The sequence below is a fragment of the Anarrhichthys ocellatus genome, unplaced genomic scaffold, assembly GCF_004355925.1.
Source record: "Anarrhichthys ocellatus isolate YVR2014 unplaced genomic scaffold, GSC_Weel_1.0 scaffold28, whole genome shotgun sequence".
NCBI lineage: Eukaryota > Metazoa > Chordata > Actinopteri > Perciformes > Anarhichadidae > Anarrhichthys > Anarrhichthys ocellatus.
This window is the reverse complement of record NW_022280058.1, coordinates 2,325,270-2,346,632: the sequence shown is the minus strand read 5'-3', so window position 1 is coordinate 2,346,632 and position 21,363 is coordinate 2,325,270. Positions and strand designations below refer to the sequence as shown.

General features: G+C 41.8%; 4 protein-coding genes across 4 annotated transcripts in view; 3 read left to right on the top strand and 1 right to left on the bottom strand.

The window, feature by feature from the left end:
• Window positions 1-423: 423 nt before the first annotated feature.
• Window positions 424-4,604, top strand: fgg (fibrinogen gamma chain). The gene is made up of 9 exons (XM_031863319.1): window positions 424-559; window positions 645-692; window positions 788-974; window positions 1,163-1,247; window positions 2,154-2,284; window positions 2,700-2,833; window positions 3,204-3,388; window positions 3,562-3,839; window positions 4,089-4,604. The coding sequence occupies exons 1-9, from the start codon at window positions 497-499 to the stop codon at window positions 4,268-4,270; spliced, it is 1,293 nt and encodes a 430-aa protein (XP_031719179.1). The 5' UTR covers window positions 424-496; the 3' UTR covers window positions 4,271-4,604.
• Window positions 4,605-7,411: 2,807 nt separating this feature from the next.
• On the top strand, window positions 7,412-13,065 carry plrg1 (pleiotropic regulator 1). Its single transcript, XM_031863398.1, has 15 exons — window positions 7,412-7,544; window positions 7,772-7,878; window positions 8,514-8,647; window positions 8,830-8,883; window positions 9,001-9,094; window positions 9,217-9,307; window positions 9,419-9,517; window positions 9,612-9,704; window positions 10,323-10,472; window positions 10,595-10,696; window positions 10,897-10,999; window positions 11,101-11,209; window positions 11,894-12,033; window positions 12,215-12,408; window positions 12,503-13,065. The coding sequence occupies exons 1-15, from the start codon at window positions 7,536-7,538 to the stop codon at window positions 12,560-12,562; spliced, it is 1,539 nt and encodes a 512-aa protein (XP_031719258.1). The 5' UTR covers window positions 7,412-7,535; the 3' UTR covers window positions 12,563-13,065.
• On the bottom strand, window positions 11,770-14,805 carry LOC116392187 (uncharacterized). The gene is made up of 5 exons (XM_031863399.1): window positions 14,354-14,805; window positions 14,067-14,267; window positions 13,724-13,929; window positions 13,116-13,265; window positions 11,770-12,930 (listed from the first exon to the last, which is right to left on the bottom strand). Exons 1-5 carry the CDS (start codon window positions 14,488-14,490, stop codon window positions 12,722-12,724), a joined length of 903 nt encoding a protein of 300 aa, XP_031719259.1. The 5' UTR covers window positions 14,491-14,805; the 3' UTR covers window positions 11,770-12,721.
• A 924-nt stretch (window positions 14,806-15,729) lies between these two features.
• Window positions 15,730-21,363, top strand: part of dchs2 (dachsous cadherin-related 2) — a 29,919-nt gene continuing 24,285 nt past the window's right edge. The window contains exons 1-3 of the mRNA XM_031863159.1: window positions 15,730-17,791; window positions 20,399-20,590; window positions 20,751-20,982. Of these exons, the coding sequence (XP_031719019.1) occupies window positions 16,046-17,791; window positions 20,399-20,590; window positions 20,751-20,982 (2,170 nt within the window). The 5' untranslated portion in view covers window positions 15,730-16,045. The remainder of the gene's footprint in view (window positions 17,792-20,398; window positions 20,591-20,750; window positions 20,983-21,363) is intronic.

Here is a 21,363-nt window from a genome sequence, read left to right as displayed (position 1 = left end):
CACTGAAGTTAATGTTTTACAAAGACATGCTGTTATAACGACATTTTGTCGGTAAGGAATGACTCATGTTGTCTTTTTTCTTTGATTTTTATCATGTGATGAATAAGTAGAGTAAATGGTCGTAGTTCTTACCTGGAATTAACTCTATTTGACTGACAGTCAAAGTCAATTCGAATAAAATGCCATCAAGTATTTGATCAAAAACGATATACAAAGCTGAGTCGTCACAACTTCCTTTGTCATAACCGGCACTGGGTTACACACATGCAGTTTATGTTAAAGCCACATGACGCTGTGTCCTGCTAGCTCAACTGCAGTCCCCATCAAATCTGGGAAATGATCAACGTTTGAGTCACAGTGTTGTCCTAACGCAGTGAGTGGGATGTTTGCATATGAACCCCTTATCTCACAGTGAGCTGAGGACCTTGTTCAGATAAATATCCCACAGAGTCGAGCAGTTTGTCATTCTCCAAAGAAGATTGGTGGCCAAAGCAGCATGGCTCCATCAATTATTACAACGGCAGGAGGACTCCTGCTACTTGTCTCCTTGACATCGGCAGTAAGTCAATCAATTTCGATTTTTCACTGCCACATTTTGCTTGAGTGCAAACATCTAGATCATTCTGTTGTTGTTTTTTGTGTAGCAAATCAGAGGAGACAACCTTGCAACATGCACCACAAATGACGGCTTTGTAAGTACAAATAATACAAAATAATAATACATTTTTTTCTGTGTGGATTGTATGTGGCTAATAAATGTCTTTGTACTTGCCCGATCTGAATTCAGGGAAAGTACTGTCCCACAACATGTGGCGTGACTGATTACATGCTGAGGTACAGGAATGGAGTCGAAGATGATTTGGAAGAAATGCAAAGGCAACTTGACACAATTGCCAATTTGACCCAGGGGGCTGAAGAAACAATTGTCTACATGAAAGATTCTTCTTTTTCAGCACAAAAGACTTCCCAGCCAGGTAACACACGTCACAGCTGTGTTTGAGTCCCCTTATTAATAGGACCAGATCATTTTGTCTGTTAGAGTTATTTACCTACTTTAAACTCCTCTGTACAAACTGTTAGTATATTCAAAGTATTCAAAAACAGAGGTAAGTGTTCTGAAACTGCGTTGAGATCATTACTGACACAGACTTTTTTATTTCAGACCCATACCACAAAAAATCAACAAATATGCTGGATGACATCATTCGATTTGAAAAGACCATCACTGCACAGGAACAGCAAATATAGTAAGTTACCAATGAGTTAGCAATGAAATCAAACCATTTGACATAAACCTTAATATACCAAGTGGTTGAAAGTAACTCAGCACATATCCTTAAGTACGGTACAATTTTGAGCTACTTCAATTTCACTCCATTTTGGAGGGAAATGTTGCACCTTTTATAATCAAATAGACTTATTTGACAGCTGTAGTTAAAAGTTACTTTTGAGATAGTGGTGTAAAAATATAGAGAGTACAAAAACTAAAAATGCTGGGTAATATGTATGCTGATGTTTGATGATACGATGGTGTGTGTGTGTGTGTGTGTGTGTGCGTGTGTGTGCGTGGGTGTGTGTGTGTGTGCGTGAGTGTGTGTGTATGCGTGTGTGTCTTAACTGTTTGCAGATTAGATATTTTATTTCATCACTTTTTTTTATGTGATCAGTGTATTAATGATGATGAATTGTTATAGGTTGCATGTGAAGTGTTTCATACCCACGAAGACATCAGAAATAATATTCAGATAAATCTAATGTTAATATAGAATATCAAAAAACACTTTTACTTGTGATACTTTACTGTTACTCGTCCCAGCCGCCCCCGCACCTTCAGGTCAATGCATGCCGCCCGTCCTCGCCCACACAGTCAGAACAGAACAGAGATCAGGGGGGCAATTTGCCGCCCACTCATAGACACTGGAACTCACACTCACTCCTGACATTTAACAGAAAACACTTAACAATTGTCTTTAACGTCTTTTTCCAAATTTTGGGTTGTCATGGGTTCCTTCTATTTCATTTTCATTTTTTCTTATTTTTTCCCTGAATATATTTGAGCTTCATGTCTCGTACTTCTCACTGTGTAAGAAACTGAGACGGGATTCACTCAGGATTACAGCTCGTACAACTCACATTTTCTCCCCTCTTTCCAGTGAACTTCAGTCTTTAATTTCATCCAACGAGAGGAGAATGTCAGACTTGAAACAACTCTCCATTCAGCTGCAGCAGAAATGCAGTGAGCCCTGCAAAGAATCGGTTGACATCCAGACCCTCACAGGAACAGGTAGAAAACAAACAAGAAAAATTAAATTCATTGACCCTCAGGTCATTCCCATTTCACAAGAGGTTTCTCAATCATGCCTCATCTGAACCACATTTGTCCTTGTTCAGTGTTTAGTTAGGGACTAAAAATCAATATGGTGCATCAATGCAAAGTAAACAGATTTTTTTCTATGAAATCTGTTGAGACCATGTTTCAAATAAGTTAATTCTCAGTGTTATAATTAAAATAAATTTGGACACAATTATGTAAAAAATAAATCCAGCAACCAAATAATATGTGACAGTTTTTGTATTGATTTACAAAAAACAGCACCAGTCTGGATGTACGTATAAGGTTTTGTTGTGACATATTCAATATGATGTAGAACTATAACTAACCTCTTTCTTCTTCATCTTCTTCCCTTTTTGTTTATCAGACTGCCAGGATATTGCAAACAAAGGTGCCACCACCAATGGCCTTTATTATGTGAAGCCAGTAAAAGCCACTGAGCAGTTCCTGGTCTACTGTGAGATTGACAGCTTTGGACGCGGCTTTACAGTGATACAGAGGGTATGCTTCACGTCACTTGTCTGTCTGTCTGTCTATATGTCTGTCTCCTGTCTGTTTTCACTGGCCCAAAATCTAATTTTCTCTGTGGATTAATAACATTGAACTGAATTGAATTGAATTAAACATATAAGGAAAATGGCTTTTTGCTGTCTTCACCTTGCACTGGATGGTTCCTATAGATCTTTTGTCAAAGAAATATAACTTAATACTAAGAAAAGCAAGTTGTAATTTGCCAATCCTGAAAGAAACAAACAGATATCGGGGACTGGCTGAAATGTATTAGGAAGGGAAGGGGGGGCTGAATCATATGTTTAGATTAAAGCAAGTGTCATCACCACTTTCTTTGGATATCACTTCTTCACATCCACAGAGACGCGACGGCAGCCTGGACTTCCACAAGGACTGGATCCAGTACAAGAATGGCTTTGGTTATCTCTCACCAGATGACACCACGGAGTTCTGGCTCGGTAACGAGAAGATCCATCTCCTGTCGACTGCTGCTAGCATGCCAACTGTGCTGAGGATAGAGCTCGTTGACTGGGAGGGCAACAAAAAGTATGTATGCACACAAACACACACGATAACGGATTAAGTAAGAGGCGAGCAAAGGGACTTGCTGAAAGGGCAAACATGACCTGACGAGGAGGTTCCCTTTGAAGAAGAAAGACAATGACTCAACAGTTTACCAAAAACTGATCCCCCCCCTCTCCTCTTTTTGGCCTCTCAAGATATGCCGACTACACTGCGTTCAGTGTTGGATCAGAGATCGACATGTACCGTCTGCAATACGGCTACTACTCTGGTGGTGATGCTGGAGATGCTTTCAACGGCTTTGACTTTGGCGATGATCCCAGTGACAAGTTCTACACGTCTCACAATGGCATGCAGTTCAGTACCTTCGACAAGGACAATGACAAGTACGCGGGCAACTGTGCTCAGCAGGACGGCTCCGGCTGGTGGATGAACAGATGTCACGCTGCACATTTGAATGGCAAATACTACCCGGGTAAGACCACATGGCTAAAACCAGTGCCAAGTCCGTTAATTGGTGTTCATTTGAATCATCTGTTGAGCTGCATTATAAGAAGAAGAAGAATGATTATTATTGTTTCATTTAATGATTGATATAATAATAACGATCATAATCATTTTATTAACAACTAGCCCCTACACACATGAGATAAAACTCTCAACCACATACATAAATAAGTACAAATCATTTCCACTCTAATCTGTCTGTGTTCTCTCCGTCTAGGTGGCAGATACACAGCAAAGGATGCAGGTGAATTTGGCTACGACAATGGCATTATTTGGGTTACATGGCACAACCGCTGGTACTCCCTGAAGGAGACCACCATGAAGATCATTCCCCTCAGCCGCATCACAGCGGGCGGTGGACAGCAGGCTGGGGTGAAACAGTTTGCCGGACTTTCCTAAAAAGTAGATGCACAAGCGTTTAATCTTTTTAGGGTGCAGTTAAGGTGTTCAGCACAACAGCACCGAAACCACCTTAAAGGGAGAGTTCATCACAAAATCTAAAATTTTCAAAATGTAATGTTTTTCCTCTTGCATGTAGTGCATTTTCTCAATCTAGATTGTTTTGGTGTGAGTCGCCTAGTTTTGGAGATATCGACCAAAGAGATTTCTGCCTTTTCTCGAATTTAATAGGACTACATGGCTCTCGGCTTGAGATGCTCAAAGTGCCAAAAAATAGATTTGAAAAACTCAACAGCAATGTCTCTTTCCAGAAATTGTGACCTGGTTACTCAAGATAATCTACAGACATTGTTGTGAGCAGTTTAATGTGTGAAGTTCCATGAAACTGCTCACAACAAGGTCTGTAGATTGAAAAGTAGCACCACCTGTGAGAGGAAAAATATGTATTCATGATTATGGGGTAAACTCTCCCTTTAATTGAAATGTCATATCTCCATTGAACCTTTCTGACTTCATGATGTGTAATGCTTGTGCATGTTTTACTGATCTGACGTAGCTAGACTCTGTTTGTCCTCAGTGTTGTTTTTAGCACTAAATAATGTCTTTTCTTAAAATAGTCATTACAGCATGACCTTAGTTTGGACTCAGTTGACACAACCAGTAGAGTTCATATGACAAGCAGCTGCTCGTAAAAAGAAGTAATCGAGAACACTACAAGATATGTGTCTGAATTGACTCTGTAAAAATGTTGTCATCGTGCACCAGAGCAACCGGATATATACACCTGCATGTATGTACAATACAACAGTCTTGAAATAAATACCATCTTGCATGTAAATAATGCGTCCGCTTCATTTGCTGTACAACAAATTCAACACCACTGTGGTAAACTAACTGTAACTATTAAAATGATTAGAGTTTCACAAATGTAGTATTTACATTATGAGAACATTATGAATTAGAGGGTTTTTTAGCTTTCTGATTTTATTCTTATATTCTTATAGATAACACACACACACACGCACATAAACATGGGAAAACAGCGTATTTGCTTTACATCAAAATGTATTGCTTTTTGCATTATTGATCTTGCTTGAGGACCTTTTAAGCAAATTAAATGACAGGTTTAAAGGAAGCATATGGCTAAAATCTATTTGCTTTATAAACAACAAGACACAAACAATGGCCTATTCACTCCATAAAATGAATAATTGAAAAATATTGACCGAGGGAGTGATCCTCAAAGTGCTTTTAACGGCCACTTGAAACAATTCCAGTATAAGTTTAGGAAGTATGTAATTTAATTATCTAAACTGAAGTGCTCTTCAAAGAGACTCTTCGTTGGAAAATAAAAACTTCTCCTTGAAAGAACGTTTAAACGTAGGGTAATGGGCTGCTCAGCATTGACCTTTTATTTATTTGGACAACAAATTAGTGACGGTTGTTTTTTATTTTCCTCATTAATACCCTAAGGTAACGCTGCGACGACAGGTTATTCACAATAGATAAACTTTTCTGTGGCCAACACTTGAAGACTAACTGCAGGTAGTCAATATAACTTTCAGTATCACTCAGGACACTAAGTTCTCATCAGAGCATGCCATGTTTATTTTGATCCACATTTCGACAGTTTATGTACTTTGCATCGAGTACTAGTAGTACTTGTCCTCATGCATCATCACACTCTGCAATAACTACATGTGGAGTCCAAATTCCAGTAGACAGTTGTGTCAAATAAGAAATACCTTTGTATGGCCTAAAACAGGGGAGTGTAATTGTGCAAAAAGGCTGATTTGGGGGCCACCCTCACTCTCCAAAGTCCCTAGTCAAAGAGTGTTTTTCAAAATTGGTCTCACATTAATCACAGTAAAAGTTGCAAGAAGAATTTTAGTCCTAAACCAGATTGTTTGGTTATAGTCCTACAATGCAGCGGCGTGGCCACCCACACACTTTTGTTTTGGGGCGTTGAAGGATTATATAACCATTAATCAATGTACTCTGTTAGGCAAACATGGCTTGGAACAGGAGGCAGGTAAACCAAACTTTGGCCTGTTGTGCTAACTGCAAGTTACATTTATTGTACCCAAACGTATATACAATGATTGTTAGTGAAAAAAACTGTGAGTCGCCTAGTTTTGGAGATATCGGCCATAGAGATTTCTGCCTTTTCTCGAATTTAATAGGACTACATGGATCTCGGATTGAGATGCTCAAAGTGCCAAAAAATAGATTTGAAAAACTCAACAGCAATGTCTCTTTCCAGAAATTGTGACCTGGTTACTCAAGATAATCTACAGACATTGTTGTGAGCAGTTTAATGTGTGAAGTTCCATGAAACTGCTCACAACAAGGTCTGTAGATTGAAAATTAGCACCACCTGTGAGAGGAAAAATATGTATTCATGATTTTGGGATAAACTCTCCCTTTAAATGAAATGTCATATCTCCATGGAAACTTTCTGACTTCATGATGTGTAATGCTTGTGCATGTTTTACTGATCTGACATAGCTGGACTCTGTTTGTCCTCAGTGTTGTTTTTAGCACTAAATAATGTGTTTTCTTAAAATGGTCGTTACAGCATGACCTTAGTTTGGACTCAGTTGACACAACCAGTAGAGTTCATATGACAAGCAGCTGCTCGTAAAAAGAAATAATCGAGAATGCTACATGTGTCTGAATTGACTCTGCAAAAACTTTTTAAAAATAATTTTAGTCCTAAACCAGATTGTTTGGTGATAGTCCTACAATGCAACGCCGTGGCCACCCACACACTCACACACTTTGCACCAACTACGTTAAGTTTTTGGGCGTTGAAGGATTGGATAACCTTCAATGTAGGCCTACTCTGTTAGGTAAACATGGCTCGGTACAAGAGGCAGGTAAACCAAACTTTGGCCTGTTGTCACTGCAAGTTACGTTCATTGTATCAAAACGTACACACAATGATTATTACTGAAAAAAAACTAAATGGGATTTATTTAATCATGTCATTACATTATATTGTGTAAGCGTGGTAGTTTTTTTTTATTTGTTTTGGTTGTTTTGCAAAATTGCATTGGCTTACACCTCCTGGCCGGCAGGTGGCGCCAACAAACTTCCAGCTGCGGTTGGTACTGTTTACTTCCGGGGCTTACGGTCACCGGCTTCTGTGCTGATGGCCATGTTTTCAGGATTGTGATACATTTTTGAGAGCGACCAAACAATAATCCTAAAATAAAAGTAGTTTCTTCAGCTGTGGTGTTTAGTCCGTGTTGATACCACCACGATGGCCGAGGTAAGCCGAGGTTGGAAGTCTTTTGCTGGCTTTTTATTTTGCTCCCGCTCAGGCCTCTCCAGAACGTATACCGTGTCGGGCCCGGCTAATTGCTGGATAGCGTTACGTCCACGATACGATTTATTGCCCGTATAACTTATATTTTGGAGTAGAGCCATTTATAAATGTTTGCCGGTTTTGTGTAAGTAAAATACAATGTTATAAAATATGACTATTTCATTGTACAGGATGTGCAGAAGCACTCAGTCCACACTCTGGTCTTCAGATCTCTCAAAAGGACGCACGACATGTTTGTGTCCGACCATGCGAAATCAATCGCACAGGATGAAGAAAGGTAATTTCGGCAAAATGAATACCTGTTTGAACTCCATTTCCTCTGTTACTACAAGTAGTGTTATATTTTATTATTCATACATCTTAAACTGGATAAAAAAAAATGTACCTTACTAATAATATTTATGGTTCGCGAAATAGTTATCAAAGTAGCTGATAGCCCATTTTAAAGATGTGTAACAAGGGAGAATGGACAGAAATAAGATGTCCCTTCTCATCTTTCTACAAGTCTCAATGTTTGTTTACTTAACACATAATGTGAGTTTATAAGTGCCACTTAAACTCAGGGCTGGGCAATATCCTTAAAGATCATTGATAAGGACATTTGTCCAATATTACCTGTAAAATAATGGGTTGTCCGAGATATAAATGTAATATATTGTGAGACTGTTTAATGGTAATATTGATCTTTTAAAATGATGTTTTTAAATTATCTGGCTTAACCAGTACAGATGAATAGTTTTTTTTTTTTTTATGTATATCAGTATAACGATTTTATCGATATTGCCCAATTCTAGTAAACTGTTCAAAGCAATCAACGGTGTATTGTTGTGCAGTACATCAGTCAAAAAATGATGCTCATTATGCTGAGTAGAGTGAGAAAATGATGCACAATTTCGTATCTTGTATTTGCAGCCACAAGATGAAGATGTGTGTGAAACTGAAAGCGGATTACAATGCAGTTCTGCACATGCCTGTCCTGAAAGAAGGGGACAGAGTGTCACAGCTTTCTGGCAGTATGCTCGGCCACCAGAGCTACACACAGCCAGGTGAGTTCAGTGTGATAACAGCTGATGATGGAGAAATACAGCCATGCAGACTTTTTATTCCCACGCTTCCAGTTTCGAGAGGTTTTGTTATTTATTTGGACCGATTTTATGAAAACGTCCCTGTTGTTGATGCTCAAAAGCTCATTTGAGGGGTTGTTTCTTTCCCCCCCAATGTGTTTCAGGGGATGACCCAGAATACCTGATCACCGGGACACATGCTTATCCCTCTGGACCTGGTAAGTACTGTGCTATTAATTGAACCAAGCTGCATGCATGTACTTGTGCTGAGCCCGCTCATTGGACTGCGTCAGCATTATTTGAGTGTTTTTATAGCATCACCTTTCTTTCAACAGGGGTGGCCTTGACTGCCGACACTAAGATGCACAGGAATCCAAGTGAGGGAGGAGTCCTCTCCATGGCGCTGGCTTTGCCACCATCACAAGCCAGGTAAACTTTTTTTTTTTTTTTTTTTCTTCCACATTGTTTGTTACTGGTCCTAATTTGGCGTAAACACTCAAGTTGAAGTTTCTCATATTTCTAAACAATATCCACGCGTTGTTGGATTTTAGGCAGGACGTAAGCCGCACTGCAGCCAGTGTTGGTGACATCCATCGACACGCAGGAGGAGCAGAGAGATCTCACCCCCAGTCGACTGCTGTGGTAGGTTGTAGCGTATTCCCACTTGATGAGATGTATCTCGTTTACACGTGCTGTAAGATCCCTGAGAGAAGTGCAAAGCGGACACAGAATTCTTTTATTTATTTCTTTTAGTCGCTGTTGGAGGGAGGCGGCACCAGAAATTCTACGCTCGCAAGGAAAGCGCCAACCATGCCTAAACCCCAGTGGCATCCACCGTGGAAGCTGTTTCGGGTAACTACAAACACTTTTAACTTAACACGCCGATGACAAAAGGAGGCCTGCGTCCTCTGCGTTATGTTCAGCAGTCGTGTGTTTTATCTTGCAGGTCATCAGTGGTCATCTTGGCTGGGTGAGATCCATCGCGGTGGAGCCTGGAAACGAGTGGTTTGTCACGGGGTCTGCTGATAGAACCATAAAGGTGAGTAAAGCTGACAATCACCATCATTTTCAACTTGTTTTTTTTATTATTTAAATTATTTTGTGAATAAAGATATCGGAAACTATAACACATGTAATCCAGAAGGTTTATCCTTTTCTTTGTCTTGGTGTATAGAAAAAATAAAGCTCCTTTTCGACCATGTGAACAGTAGTTTGACAAAGTAATCGTGACTCAAAGTCTTCTTTCTAACTCCAGAGCTTTTAACTACGCCTCATGATCTTCATCAGCAAACTAAAGTTGGCTCAGTTGTCACGAAGTCATCAAAACTGAGACACTTTAAACACTGATCAAGACTCGGATATGGTTAAATGAAAATCAACGAAAAACAAATATGATGTCTGAGCACCTTCTAAAAATGTATATTTTCCCCTCTCCTACCCTGGTAAATTATGTAATAACACTATATTTAATCTTTACAAATCGCCGGTGTGATTGATCAGGAATGTTTGATTACAGAGTGTACAATGATGCTCCTGTTAACAGCTACATATCGCACGTTTTCTTTCAGCGTTTATTGTAATGTCCCCCTCGAGACACTACTTCTGGAAATGTTTGATAATGCTCCTACTACAACATGAATGCTGTTTGTCTTGATAGATCTGGGACCTGGCCAGTGGGAAACTGAAACTCTCCCTGACTGGACACATCAGTACAGTGCGTGGTGTGGCGGTCAGCAACCGTAGCCCTTACCTGTTCTCCTGTGGAGAAGACAAGCAAGTCAAATGTTGGGATCTGGAGTACAACAAGGTATGACGTAATGGGAAGGAGGTTAATGTGATGGAGTCAGTTAAGTCTTAAAAAAAAATTATAAAAACAGATGATTTCTACGGTGGTTGGTATGGTCCTGACAATGTCAATTTGTGTATTAGGTCATCCGGCACTACCACGGACACCTTAGTGCTGTGTATGATATAGACCTGCATCCAACTATTGATGTGCTGGTGACGTGCAGCAGAGATTCCACCGCAAGGGTAAGCTCACACTCTCCAAGTTCGCTGTTGCAAACTCTCAAGCTTTCAGGCTGTGTCTCACGCTCTCACTCCGCCGAACCCTGTGCAGGCACGGAAGACGAGCAATTTAGCCAAGTCATCCGAATCTCATTCTCATAAGTAGTTCAGCGTCTGCTGGATCAATTCATTCAACTGATTGGACTTCCTCTCTGTCCCTGCAGGTGTGGGACATCAGGTCAAAAGCCAACGTGCACACACTAACCGGCCACACCAACACGGTGGCCACAGTGAGATGTCAGGCTGCAGAGCCACAAATCATCACTGGTAAATTGAACGCCGAGCGGAATTATTCTGTCATCGTGAAAAGTTGCAGCTGATTGGCTGGTTTTTAGCTGCTAGTCTGACAACTGGTTACCTTCTTGCAGGCAGCCACGACTCAACCATCAGACTGTGGGATTTGATCGCCGGGAAAACCCGAGCAACTCTGACCAACCACAAGAAGTCCGTCCGAACTCTGGCGCTGCACCCCAGACAGTAAGTTACATAACCCGGACATTTGGTGTTTTGATTAGTTAGCAGGGCTGTAGTCCAACACCAGCTCCATTTGAGACCAGGTCAGGACCAAGTCCAGAGTAAATCTAGTCCTTTTTCAAGACCATCATAGGCAGAAGTGTCTTTCTATTGCTAATCCTCTGCTCTCCTGCGTAACCGCGCACATAGAGCTTAGATAAAAGAGCATTTCTGTTAATGCCGGCAAATATCATGAATGGCAAATGTAGCAAGTTCAAAGTAGATTCCAGACCACTAAAACTTACTCAGTTAGTCCTGAAACAATACATTGATTATAGTCAACAGGTTAATATTTGATTAACTATTATTAAACTTTGGTTTCCATTTTTTAGGATTTGTTGCTTTTCTCAGTTTTGTATCTTTTAATGTAATAAATTTGGGGCTTTAAATTTTCCAAAGAAAAAAAAAAAAACTTTTCTGGGGCTTTGAAAACTTATTGCCATTTGTCCATTTTTTTAATTTCTTATTTTACAGACTTAAAGCCTAATCGGAAAATGAATCAGTAATAAAAAATGACAGTTGATCAAAGCCTTTTTTTTGAGTTATGAAGAACATCAAGATGTTTGACCGTAGAGTTTATAAAATAAAACAAATGAGGAGTTTATAAAGTGCTGAACAGGTTGTCATCCTCCTCCCTGTGTCCCACAGGTACACCTTTGCCTCTGGCTCGGCGGACAACATCAAGCAGTGGATGTTCCCAGATGGCAACTTCATCCAGAACCTGTCGGGCCACAACGCCATCATCAACACTCTGGCTGTTAATTCTGATGGCGTGTTGGTGTCTGGAGGTATTCACGACGAGCTCCACCGTCACTTGTTTTGTCTTCAAAAAAAAATATCTTCAACTTTGAATCCGGAATAATAGATTTATTTTTTTATTTGGGTTCGTGTCACAGGTACAGATGCAGGTGATTACAGTACTGGATTAGAAACACATTAAGATGATCCACATTTCTGTTCTCTCTGTAGCCGACAATGGAACCATCCACATGTGGGATTGGAGAACCGGCTACAACTTCCAGCGGATCCATGCGGCTGTGCAGCCTGGATCCCTGGACAGCGAGTCGGGCATCTTCGCTTGTATGTTCGACAACTCGGAGAGCAGACTGATCACCGCTGAGGCCGACAAGACCATCAAAGTATACAAAGAGGATGACACCGCTGTAAGTTGTACCGTTATATTTAAAGTTTATATTTTAGTGTTGGCTCCCAGGCAGCAGATCGATCATTTAAAAACTCTTGTTTTCCTTTTTGCAGACGGAAGAAAGCCATCCAGTCAACTGGAAACCAGAAATCCTCAAGAGAAAACGATTTTAATCGTTCATTATTTGCTCCTCTCGTCACAGTAACATTGTTTAAATTTTATTTCTGCCAAACCTCTTGTTGTAGATATACGCCCGTCAAGTTCTGCTTGCTACTGCTTTTTCATAACAGCGAATGCGTCTTTGACTGAAGCGACCACATTGTCCCGTTTTTTTATTCCAAAAACCATTTGCAGTCTTCATTGTACGATGTTAGTCCAATAAAGTCGCCATTTTGAACTGCGAGGAACCTCCCAGAGTGTTTGTTCTTGATGATGACGGCTCTCTGATGGCTCTGGTCCGTCTCATCCACCAACATCAGCCACTCTTCGTTCGCAGACGGACTGAGCTCTGAGTGGACCTGATTCCTGATGGGGTCAAAGCCTGCAGAAGGATATGTGGTGTGTTTCGAAATGTGCAGGTTTTACAGACACTGAAACAAACGGTGCCCTTTTTCTCTGGTTTGCAATGTGATTTTTATTTTCGCTCCGTTTAATAAAAACTACATTTTTCACATACTTTGCTGTTTTTGTTTTCTTTGTTCAGTAAAGACATGTTTGCGTACTTACCCAGGTATCTGTTGGTGACGACGTTCCTGTAGTACTTGCAGCCGTTGGCCTTGATCTCCACCCAGTAACAATAATCTCCAGGTGTCTCAATGAGCCCCACTGTGGTTCTGGTGTCACCAGTTGGGTGGATTATCTGCTCATCATGCTCACCTGTGAAACACAAGGCACAACAGAAGGCTTGAGTTTCAAAGTGCAAGGCTTAATGCTATGAAGATTAAAAAAGTTCAACCCAAAGTACAAGAAATACACTAAGTGCTATCCAGCCATGTAGTGGCACTGATAAGGAGACAGGCACCTCGGCTCCGGGTGTTAAATTAATGAGCTGTATGCTTCACTGCGTTTAAGAGACTAGGATCATTTGTTTATGTGTAAACCAACATCAGGCTTGACTTAAAACATTGCTGTTCTAACTTAGTCAAACTAAATGTTTAACAAATATACACCTAGATATGAATGTACTGAGTTGTAATTTATTGAGATAATGATATCTGATCCAGCTGTTTGACTCAGTATCACACCGATGTGCTAATTATGACGACTCCACACACATGCCTAACAAGGCGGTTATTCTAGTTTGTTTTGTGTTTCCTATCATATTTAGTGATTACCTGACTCGTGGATGTAGAGCTTTGACAGAGCATGGCGAAACCCTCGGCCCGGTTTCTTCTCCAGGCGAGGTTTCGATGCTTCTGGTTGATCCACCACCTCTCTTGGAGGTTCTTCAACTGCCAGGAGGTGACCGGCGTTAAACATGATCTCCTCCTCCAGAGACCTGAGACACATCTCAAAGTGCTCCTCGTCCCTCTCTGCATTTCTAAAAGGACACCGTTGATAGCAAGACGTGAAATATCTTTGTAGCAACATCAGTTTTCATCCATGTAACCTTTCGTGAGAGGATGAAGAGCGTCACCTGTCCTTTTTTTTTTTTTTTTTTTTACAAGGCCTCCTCACCTGAAGTCCACCCACAGCAGGCCTGCAGTGATCAGCCCCAGCCACTCGCTGGCCTCCCAGTTGTTGGTCAGCATGACCGGCACGATGATGACCTCCCTGGTGTCAGCATAGTTGAGCTCCTTCTTACAGCTGCGGGACGCCTGGTAGGCCGGAGTCATGAACGGACAAATCACCACAGCTTCCTCCACACCTGCAGCCATCCTGAAAACACACACAGAAGTGTTTTGATTCATCCAACTCATACATTTTACTCATCCCATCCGTGGTTATGACTCCTATGTACTCACGCGTCGTTTATGTTCCCCGTCACCCCTCCTTCGATATCCATCCACACTGGCAGACCGTCGTCTTTGAGGCGGGCGTATATGTTTCTTACCAGAGCCTGGTCATCCCACTGGTAGGAGAGCATAATGTGAGATGGCATTTTCCCTCGTTTTTTGCTGAAGTCTGCGAGAAAGCATTCCCGTATGAAGCTTGTGTGGTGGAGTTTTCTGGAGTTGCTGGATGAACTGAGACAAAGGGAGACTCTGTAGCTATGCTGCTTGTTTACTCGGGTATACAGCTCAGGTTACCTCTGTCGCTTGGTTACAGTGCTGGCAAACACCGATGGGAGGCTCCATGATGGCTACTAAGCCCCGCAGGACCAGTGAGCAACGACGATCAAGGTGCTGATAGAGCTACATGACCAAATAATGAATGTGAAATGGAAGGATTCCTATAATTTGGTTATGGTTTGAAATCCCTGTTATTCTTTCAGTGTATTTTCTTCAGTATATTTTATAATAATTGAGAAAAACTTTTGACAATTTACCTGAACCTTTTCCATGTTCTGTGTTTTTTTTTTTAACTTGATATAATAAAAGAAATAATTGCATTTGTAATTCAGTTGATTTATTGAAAATATATTCTATTTTTTTTTCATGTATAATGATTTGAAATGTTACAAAAACACTGTATGTGTATTTAAAAGTAATTTGTTTCTCTTTGTGGTTGTTTAATCCTTCTTTGTGGTCAATAGTCTCCTCCTGGTTTGTATGCGTCTCTTTGAGTTGATATGTTGTAGGTGAAGGCCAGGGGGGGCCTAACACTTTGGGGCCCTGGGCCTTTCAGTAACTCATCCATGATTTGAGCCCATAACTGTCCAGGTGAACTATATTGAATAAAAAAGAGTGCTTGTTTGTCTGTTTGGGGTTGTGTTGCATCAACAACTTCCACAGTGCAGTGCCTGCAGTTGTCATTTTTTACCAGAAGAGGGTGCCACCCCAATACTAAATGCCAAAACTGAACCTCGTTAAACGGTTGATTTATCTGATATATTTAAAGCACTTCACCAAAATCAGGCGGGCTGAATCACAGATTGTATTTGCTCACTTTTGTTTTTTGTTGTCCCTGTTTTTTATTTTTTAAATATATTTTGCATTTTTTTTCTGTGTATTTGTAAATTCTGTGTATGTACGGAGTCAAATTCCTTGTATGCGTACATGACCAATAAAGCTGATTCTGATGAGTTTCATCTTGAGTTCCTCTACTTAACCTGCACACCTGAAGATCTTCAACAGGTCAAACCCTGGATACTATGGCACGTTTCAGCACGCGGCACTGGAGGTAATCTCTCGGCCTCATTAAATCTGAAGCAATCAGGGCCACAGATGGAGCCGACCAGCGTGGGACGTGCAGCCTGCCAGGAGGTGTGTTCAGTGCGCACAGTTGGTGCTCTCTGGCCACTCGGTGCCACGATGTGTGACAAAGCAGCCCTGGGGATTGGCGCTGCTAGATGCGTGGATATCTAGCCTTCAAAATCACGCAATGAAGCTGCTGAAATATAGTGATGGAGAATGACTGCTGGCTGTTTCCCCGCGCGCAAAAAATGCACGGTGCGTTTACCTGTTGTCGTTTGGAGAAGGATTCTGAAATTGAGGAGCGTGACTTTGACATAATGTCGCCTAACTTCTACTCACAAACTAATAGAGGTTAAAGCCATGCGGAAAGGAGCAATGGGTCGCCAAAGTGCTGCAACGTGGTTCCTTCGGACGCTCGCGCTGTCGCTGCTTTGCGCGCGGTCGCTCGGTCAGGTGTTCAACCTGACGCTGTCTGTTAAAGAGGGCTTGCCCGCTAAAACCATCGTTGGAGATCTGGGAGCGGGGTTAAGCAGGCCAAGCACTGGATTCTTCATCTCAGAGAGCAGAGACTCTTACGTGTTCAGAGACTTGGAAATAGACGCAGACACGGGGATCATCTCCACGGCGGTGATTCTGGACAGAGAGAGCAGAGATAAATACGAGTTCGTGGCAGCCACTCTTACAGGGGAGATGATAAGAGTGAAACTAGAGGTGAAAGATGTGAACGACCATTCTCCCGTGTTTCCCTCGGAGGAGGTTGTCTTGGAAATCTCAGAACTGAGCCCCCCGGGGAGTCGATTTCACCTTGAGGGTGCTAAAGATGAGGATGAGGGTGAGTTCGGTACCCAGGGATACAGGATCACAGAGCGTGAGATGGGGGAGCTATTCCACCTGGAGTATCGCAGTGGATCTGAGGACCACCCGAGCCTGGATCTCATCCTCACAAGCAGACTAGACAGAGAAACACAGGACTTCTACTCCCTCGCCATTGAGGCCTTTGATGGTGGCGTTCCGGCCAGGACGGGGACTCTTCAGGTGAACATCCACGTCCTGGATGAGAACGACAACCCTCCCGTGTTCAACCAGACCGAATATCACGCTTTGCTGCCCGAGAACGCTCCAGTGACGTCTGCTGTGTGTCAGGTCCACGCCACCGACCTCGACCTGGGCGACAACGGCAGAATCACCTATGAGATCAACAGGCGGCAGAGTGACCCGAACGAGGTCTTCTCCATCAACGAAACCAGTGGGGTGGTGTATCTCAACAAGCCGCTTGATTATGAGACTCAGGCTTTTCACGAGCTGATCATCAGCGCCAGAGACAACGGTGCCCAGCCTGAGTACAGCAGCACATTTGTGGGCGTGAAGGTGCTTAACATCAACGATAACAGCCCCACCATCAGTGTGCTGTTTCTCAGCGAGACGGGAGACGCAGTGGTGTCGGAGGCTTCGGCGATCGGGGACTACGTTGCCCGGATCTCAGTGTCAGACCCCGATTTTAAGGAGGAGAGGGTCACCGTCACGCTTGAGGACGATGATGGGAAGTTCACTCTGAGGCAAACGGATGATTTTCTGTATGCTTTGTGTGTCAATGCAGAGCTAGACAGGGAAGAACATGACCTGTATGAGTTGAAGGTGCTGGCATCAGATTTTGGGAGCCCATCTCTGAGCAGTGAGATGGTGCTCCTCCTGAGGGTGACTGACACCAATGATTGCCACCCAGCGTTCGAGAAGGATGTGTACATCATCAGTGTTTCCGAGGACGCCCCTCAAGGGAGCTCCCTCATCCAGATGCGGGCCCGAGACGCTGACGAGGGCGTCAACTCGGATGTCAGGTACTCCATCCCCAAGTCCAACCAGGACAGCCTGATCAGCATCGACCCGGAGTCGGGCCTGGTCACAACAGCTGCAGCTCTGGACAGAGAGACGCAGACGGAGGTTTGGTTCCTGGTGGTGGCGGCTGATGGAGGGGAACCGGCTCTGTCATCCACGGCTACAGTCACTGTGCTGGTGGAGGACGTCAACGACAACGAGCCTGTGTTCCAGCAGCAGCTGTACAACGTGTCCATACCAGAGCACAGTGACGTTGGGAGCTGCTTTTTACAAGTATGTTGGAGAATGACAAGTGAAGAATGTGCACAAAAAAAAAATGTCTCACTTACCACATTGTGAATAATAGTAGTGCCTTCACACCAGTACACTTTTCAAGTTTTTGGGGGTCATTTTTAAGCCTTTATTAAAAAGTGTGTCGTCGAAAGGTGACAGGAAATTAAGATGTAGGGAGAGGAATGACAATGACATGCAACAAAGGCACCCAGTCGGACTGGGGACACGAGAATTACATGGTCAGAGTCTGAAACTCTTAGGCCGCCATGATGCCTCACACCCAATAAGATTTAAGTGATCAGAATTTAACTTTGGGTGGTCGAAGCTCTAAAAAATTATACTTTAAATGTTCAGCAACAATGTGTCTTTCCAGAAACTCTGTCCTGCTTACTCTTTAGAATCCACAGAACATACACTTAGAAGTATTTATTGTGAAATAAGCTGAATGACTGAAGACTACTCAGTCAAGTCAAGTCATCCTGGCATGTTCAGGCCTACAAACCGTGAGAGATGGACTTGTTCTGACAAACAAGAGGCGTTATTATATTTCACGTCAGCACAGATATTTGAAATAGGTCTCTAATCTTCGCTTTATTTCCCGTGAAATGCTGGATCGTTTTACCTCTAAAAATGTTCAAATCATTCTTGCCATTTTTCACAACGACACAAGTAGACATTGCTTTATTTTAAAAGGGTCACGTGGCAAAAATCTAGAGAACCGACTAGTTTGGTTTTACAAAAAGTTCAGGATTTGAGAGCAAACCAGAGCAATTTAAAAAAGTCTCCAGTGTGATCATTCAACATCTTATTCTCACTGTCTCTTTTCTACATTACAGACAAAAGTAAGCCTTCAGTCTGACGACACAAAGACACCAGTGTTCGTCCTAAACACACAGAACACAACAAACACACCCTTTCCAGTTCAGCACTGTGACTTTAATGGCAGTTGTGATGCCTGGTACAAGCTGAAGCCCATTACAAAAGATACACTTACCAATGCCTTTCCTGTAAACATAACAAACAGACTGAATATTGACTATATATAGAGTATATCAATATTTTTGCAATTACTGAAACTAGGGCCCTCTTTGTCGAAACTCTACACACGAAAAACATTTTCACAAAATAACGAGTGTGGTTGTTAATTGAGAGTTATTTGCAAAAAGTGTGTTTTTAGAATTTTAAACTTAAAGCAGAACCTGGTCAATAAATAGGCAGCATGAGTTATTTGTTTCAACAATTACCAGTTTTTGTGTTTTGGCAATTGCAAAAAAGGTTAAATCTTTATCCACTAGACTGAAAAAGGACACTTATAAGCCTGAGTTTAAGGGTGTGTGTTGTTTTGCATACGCACTTAATCCCATTACTTTTAGTTCCGCTTTAAAAGTGAAGAACTCAGACTAAGCATACTCACCCTTACTGTGCAACAAATAGCCAACAGTGGATCTCCAGCTGGTGTATGAAAGAGCTCAGACTCTTTATCACGGCAGAGAAGTGAGATAAACGTGAGAAGTGAGAAAGAAAGCAACTAGACCAGCTTTCATAATCAATTAAGATTTAGTTTCAGATTAACCATTTAGTATATACAATGTCAAGAAATAGTGACAGATGCCTGTTGCAATTTCCCACAGATTAAGGTGATTTTTCTTTTCTTTTACCAACAGTCTAAAATGCAAAGATAATAAATTTACAATAATTTAGAATAGTTTTCTTGGCAGTCCTAAAAAGATATAAAGTTGGTTCAAAAGTCAGTTTGTTAGTCAGACCTTGACCCGTGTCTGTAAAAGTCCCTCTGATCAGAGTTCATAAACTCTGAGATGATATCAATCTTTATGGCTGGAAAGTGAGCGCTCTATCCGGTCTCTTGTCAGGCGCACGGTGAGACATGAAAGGATTCCTGTCCGATCTGAGGCGTGTCTTTACTCTGCAGTTTGGCCGCCTCTTGTTTTCCACTTCAATGATACTCTTCACTCTTTGATTCTGAGGATTTTTTTATGCTTTTGTTATGTTGACCTTCTCTGGCAGATCAAGACGAGTATTGTGATTCACGATTACGACGGAGGTTTAACATTGACAGACGACGCTGACTTCAGTGCGGCTCTTCTCTTGATAACAGATGTGCAATGACTGGACAACACGTTTTAATTTAACAATGTACATAAAAAACTGGTGGAAGATATTGAAATATATATTGACACAGTCAAAAGCTCTGGAAAAAGCTAGTAAGCGTTCTTCACATTGACAAGTCACACAACTTCAAAATCATTATTTATTTAACATGGGCAATACATGAAGACGTTGTTACATTTAAATACAACCGATGCATTGTATGTAGGAATACTAGCCGTAGCTAATTAGCAGACATTGTCCCTGGTTTGGTTTTAAAGATATAAAAACACATAATACAACATCATTACAATCCTTTGGCCACAGTGAGGTGTTTGAGGGCAGATTGTCTCTTTCCACTATTTGTATTCAGTAAATCATTGAATATAGTAACAGGATGTTTGAGTGAAATCTATTTCGGATTACATAGGATTCCCTCTTCTTGATACTTGTATTTTTTCTTTAATGTTCCACTAATAATGGTGTTTTACCACTTTTTAGGTTGTCGCCACAGATGCAGACGGCCCCTATTTTGGCACACTGCTCTACTCTCTGTCTGACGGCTTTGACATGCAGGACAAACACCCTCTCTTCCAAATCCACCCACGGACTGGAGAGCTGTGTGTCTCTCAGGATATCGACCGAGACTCGGGGCAGACGGTCCACGACATTCTGATCAAAGCCGAAGATCCAGTGAGTGGACTTCATTTAGGAGCAATTCGTTTTGACGTATACTGTTCTTACTTGAAGCATCACCATTTACTCAACAAGGTTGCATTTTACTCGCAAACTGCAGCTTTGCATTACATCTCTCAAACAAAACTCTCTTCTTTCCTCACTTTTCAAATGTCAGGGGGGCCTGAGCGCTCAAACCTACGTGCACATAGAGGTGGAAGACCTGAATGACAACGCTCCGGTGTTCAACCCTGACGAGTACATCATGAGCATCAGCAGCCACACACAGCCCGGCGCAGAAATTCTCAACGTTATCGCTACCGACCGAGATTCTGGCAGCTTTGGACAGGTCACCTACGATTTCCTTCCCGGGGACATGTCCAGTTTGTTCACACTGGATAAACAAACAGGTAGGCTGTCTGTCCCAAGTCTGGTGGTTTGGGGGGCAAAACACAACAACACTGGATGCAACACATTAACAAAACTTTAAAAAAAACTTTAAAAAAATCACAAAACAGCAAAGGTAGAGACAATAACTCTTGTTTCTTATAGACTACCTGGGCCAACGTTTTTTTTTTTCAGATTTTTTAATGTTTTCTAAAATGCTGTGGTTTAAGAAATGTCATTAAGTTGAGTGCAATGTTGTGTTTTTCCCCTCTGAGCTACCGTACCTTTGACATTTCACCAGTCAATGAGCCTTTCATAATCGAATCAAAACTCTGCCCAACATATCAACACAACAATTACACAACACTGTCAAATAAAGGTGAATACCCACCTGCAAAAAAAAA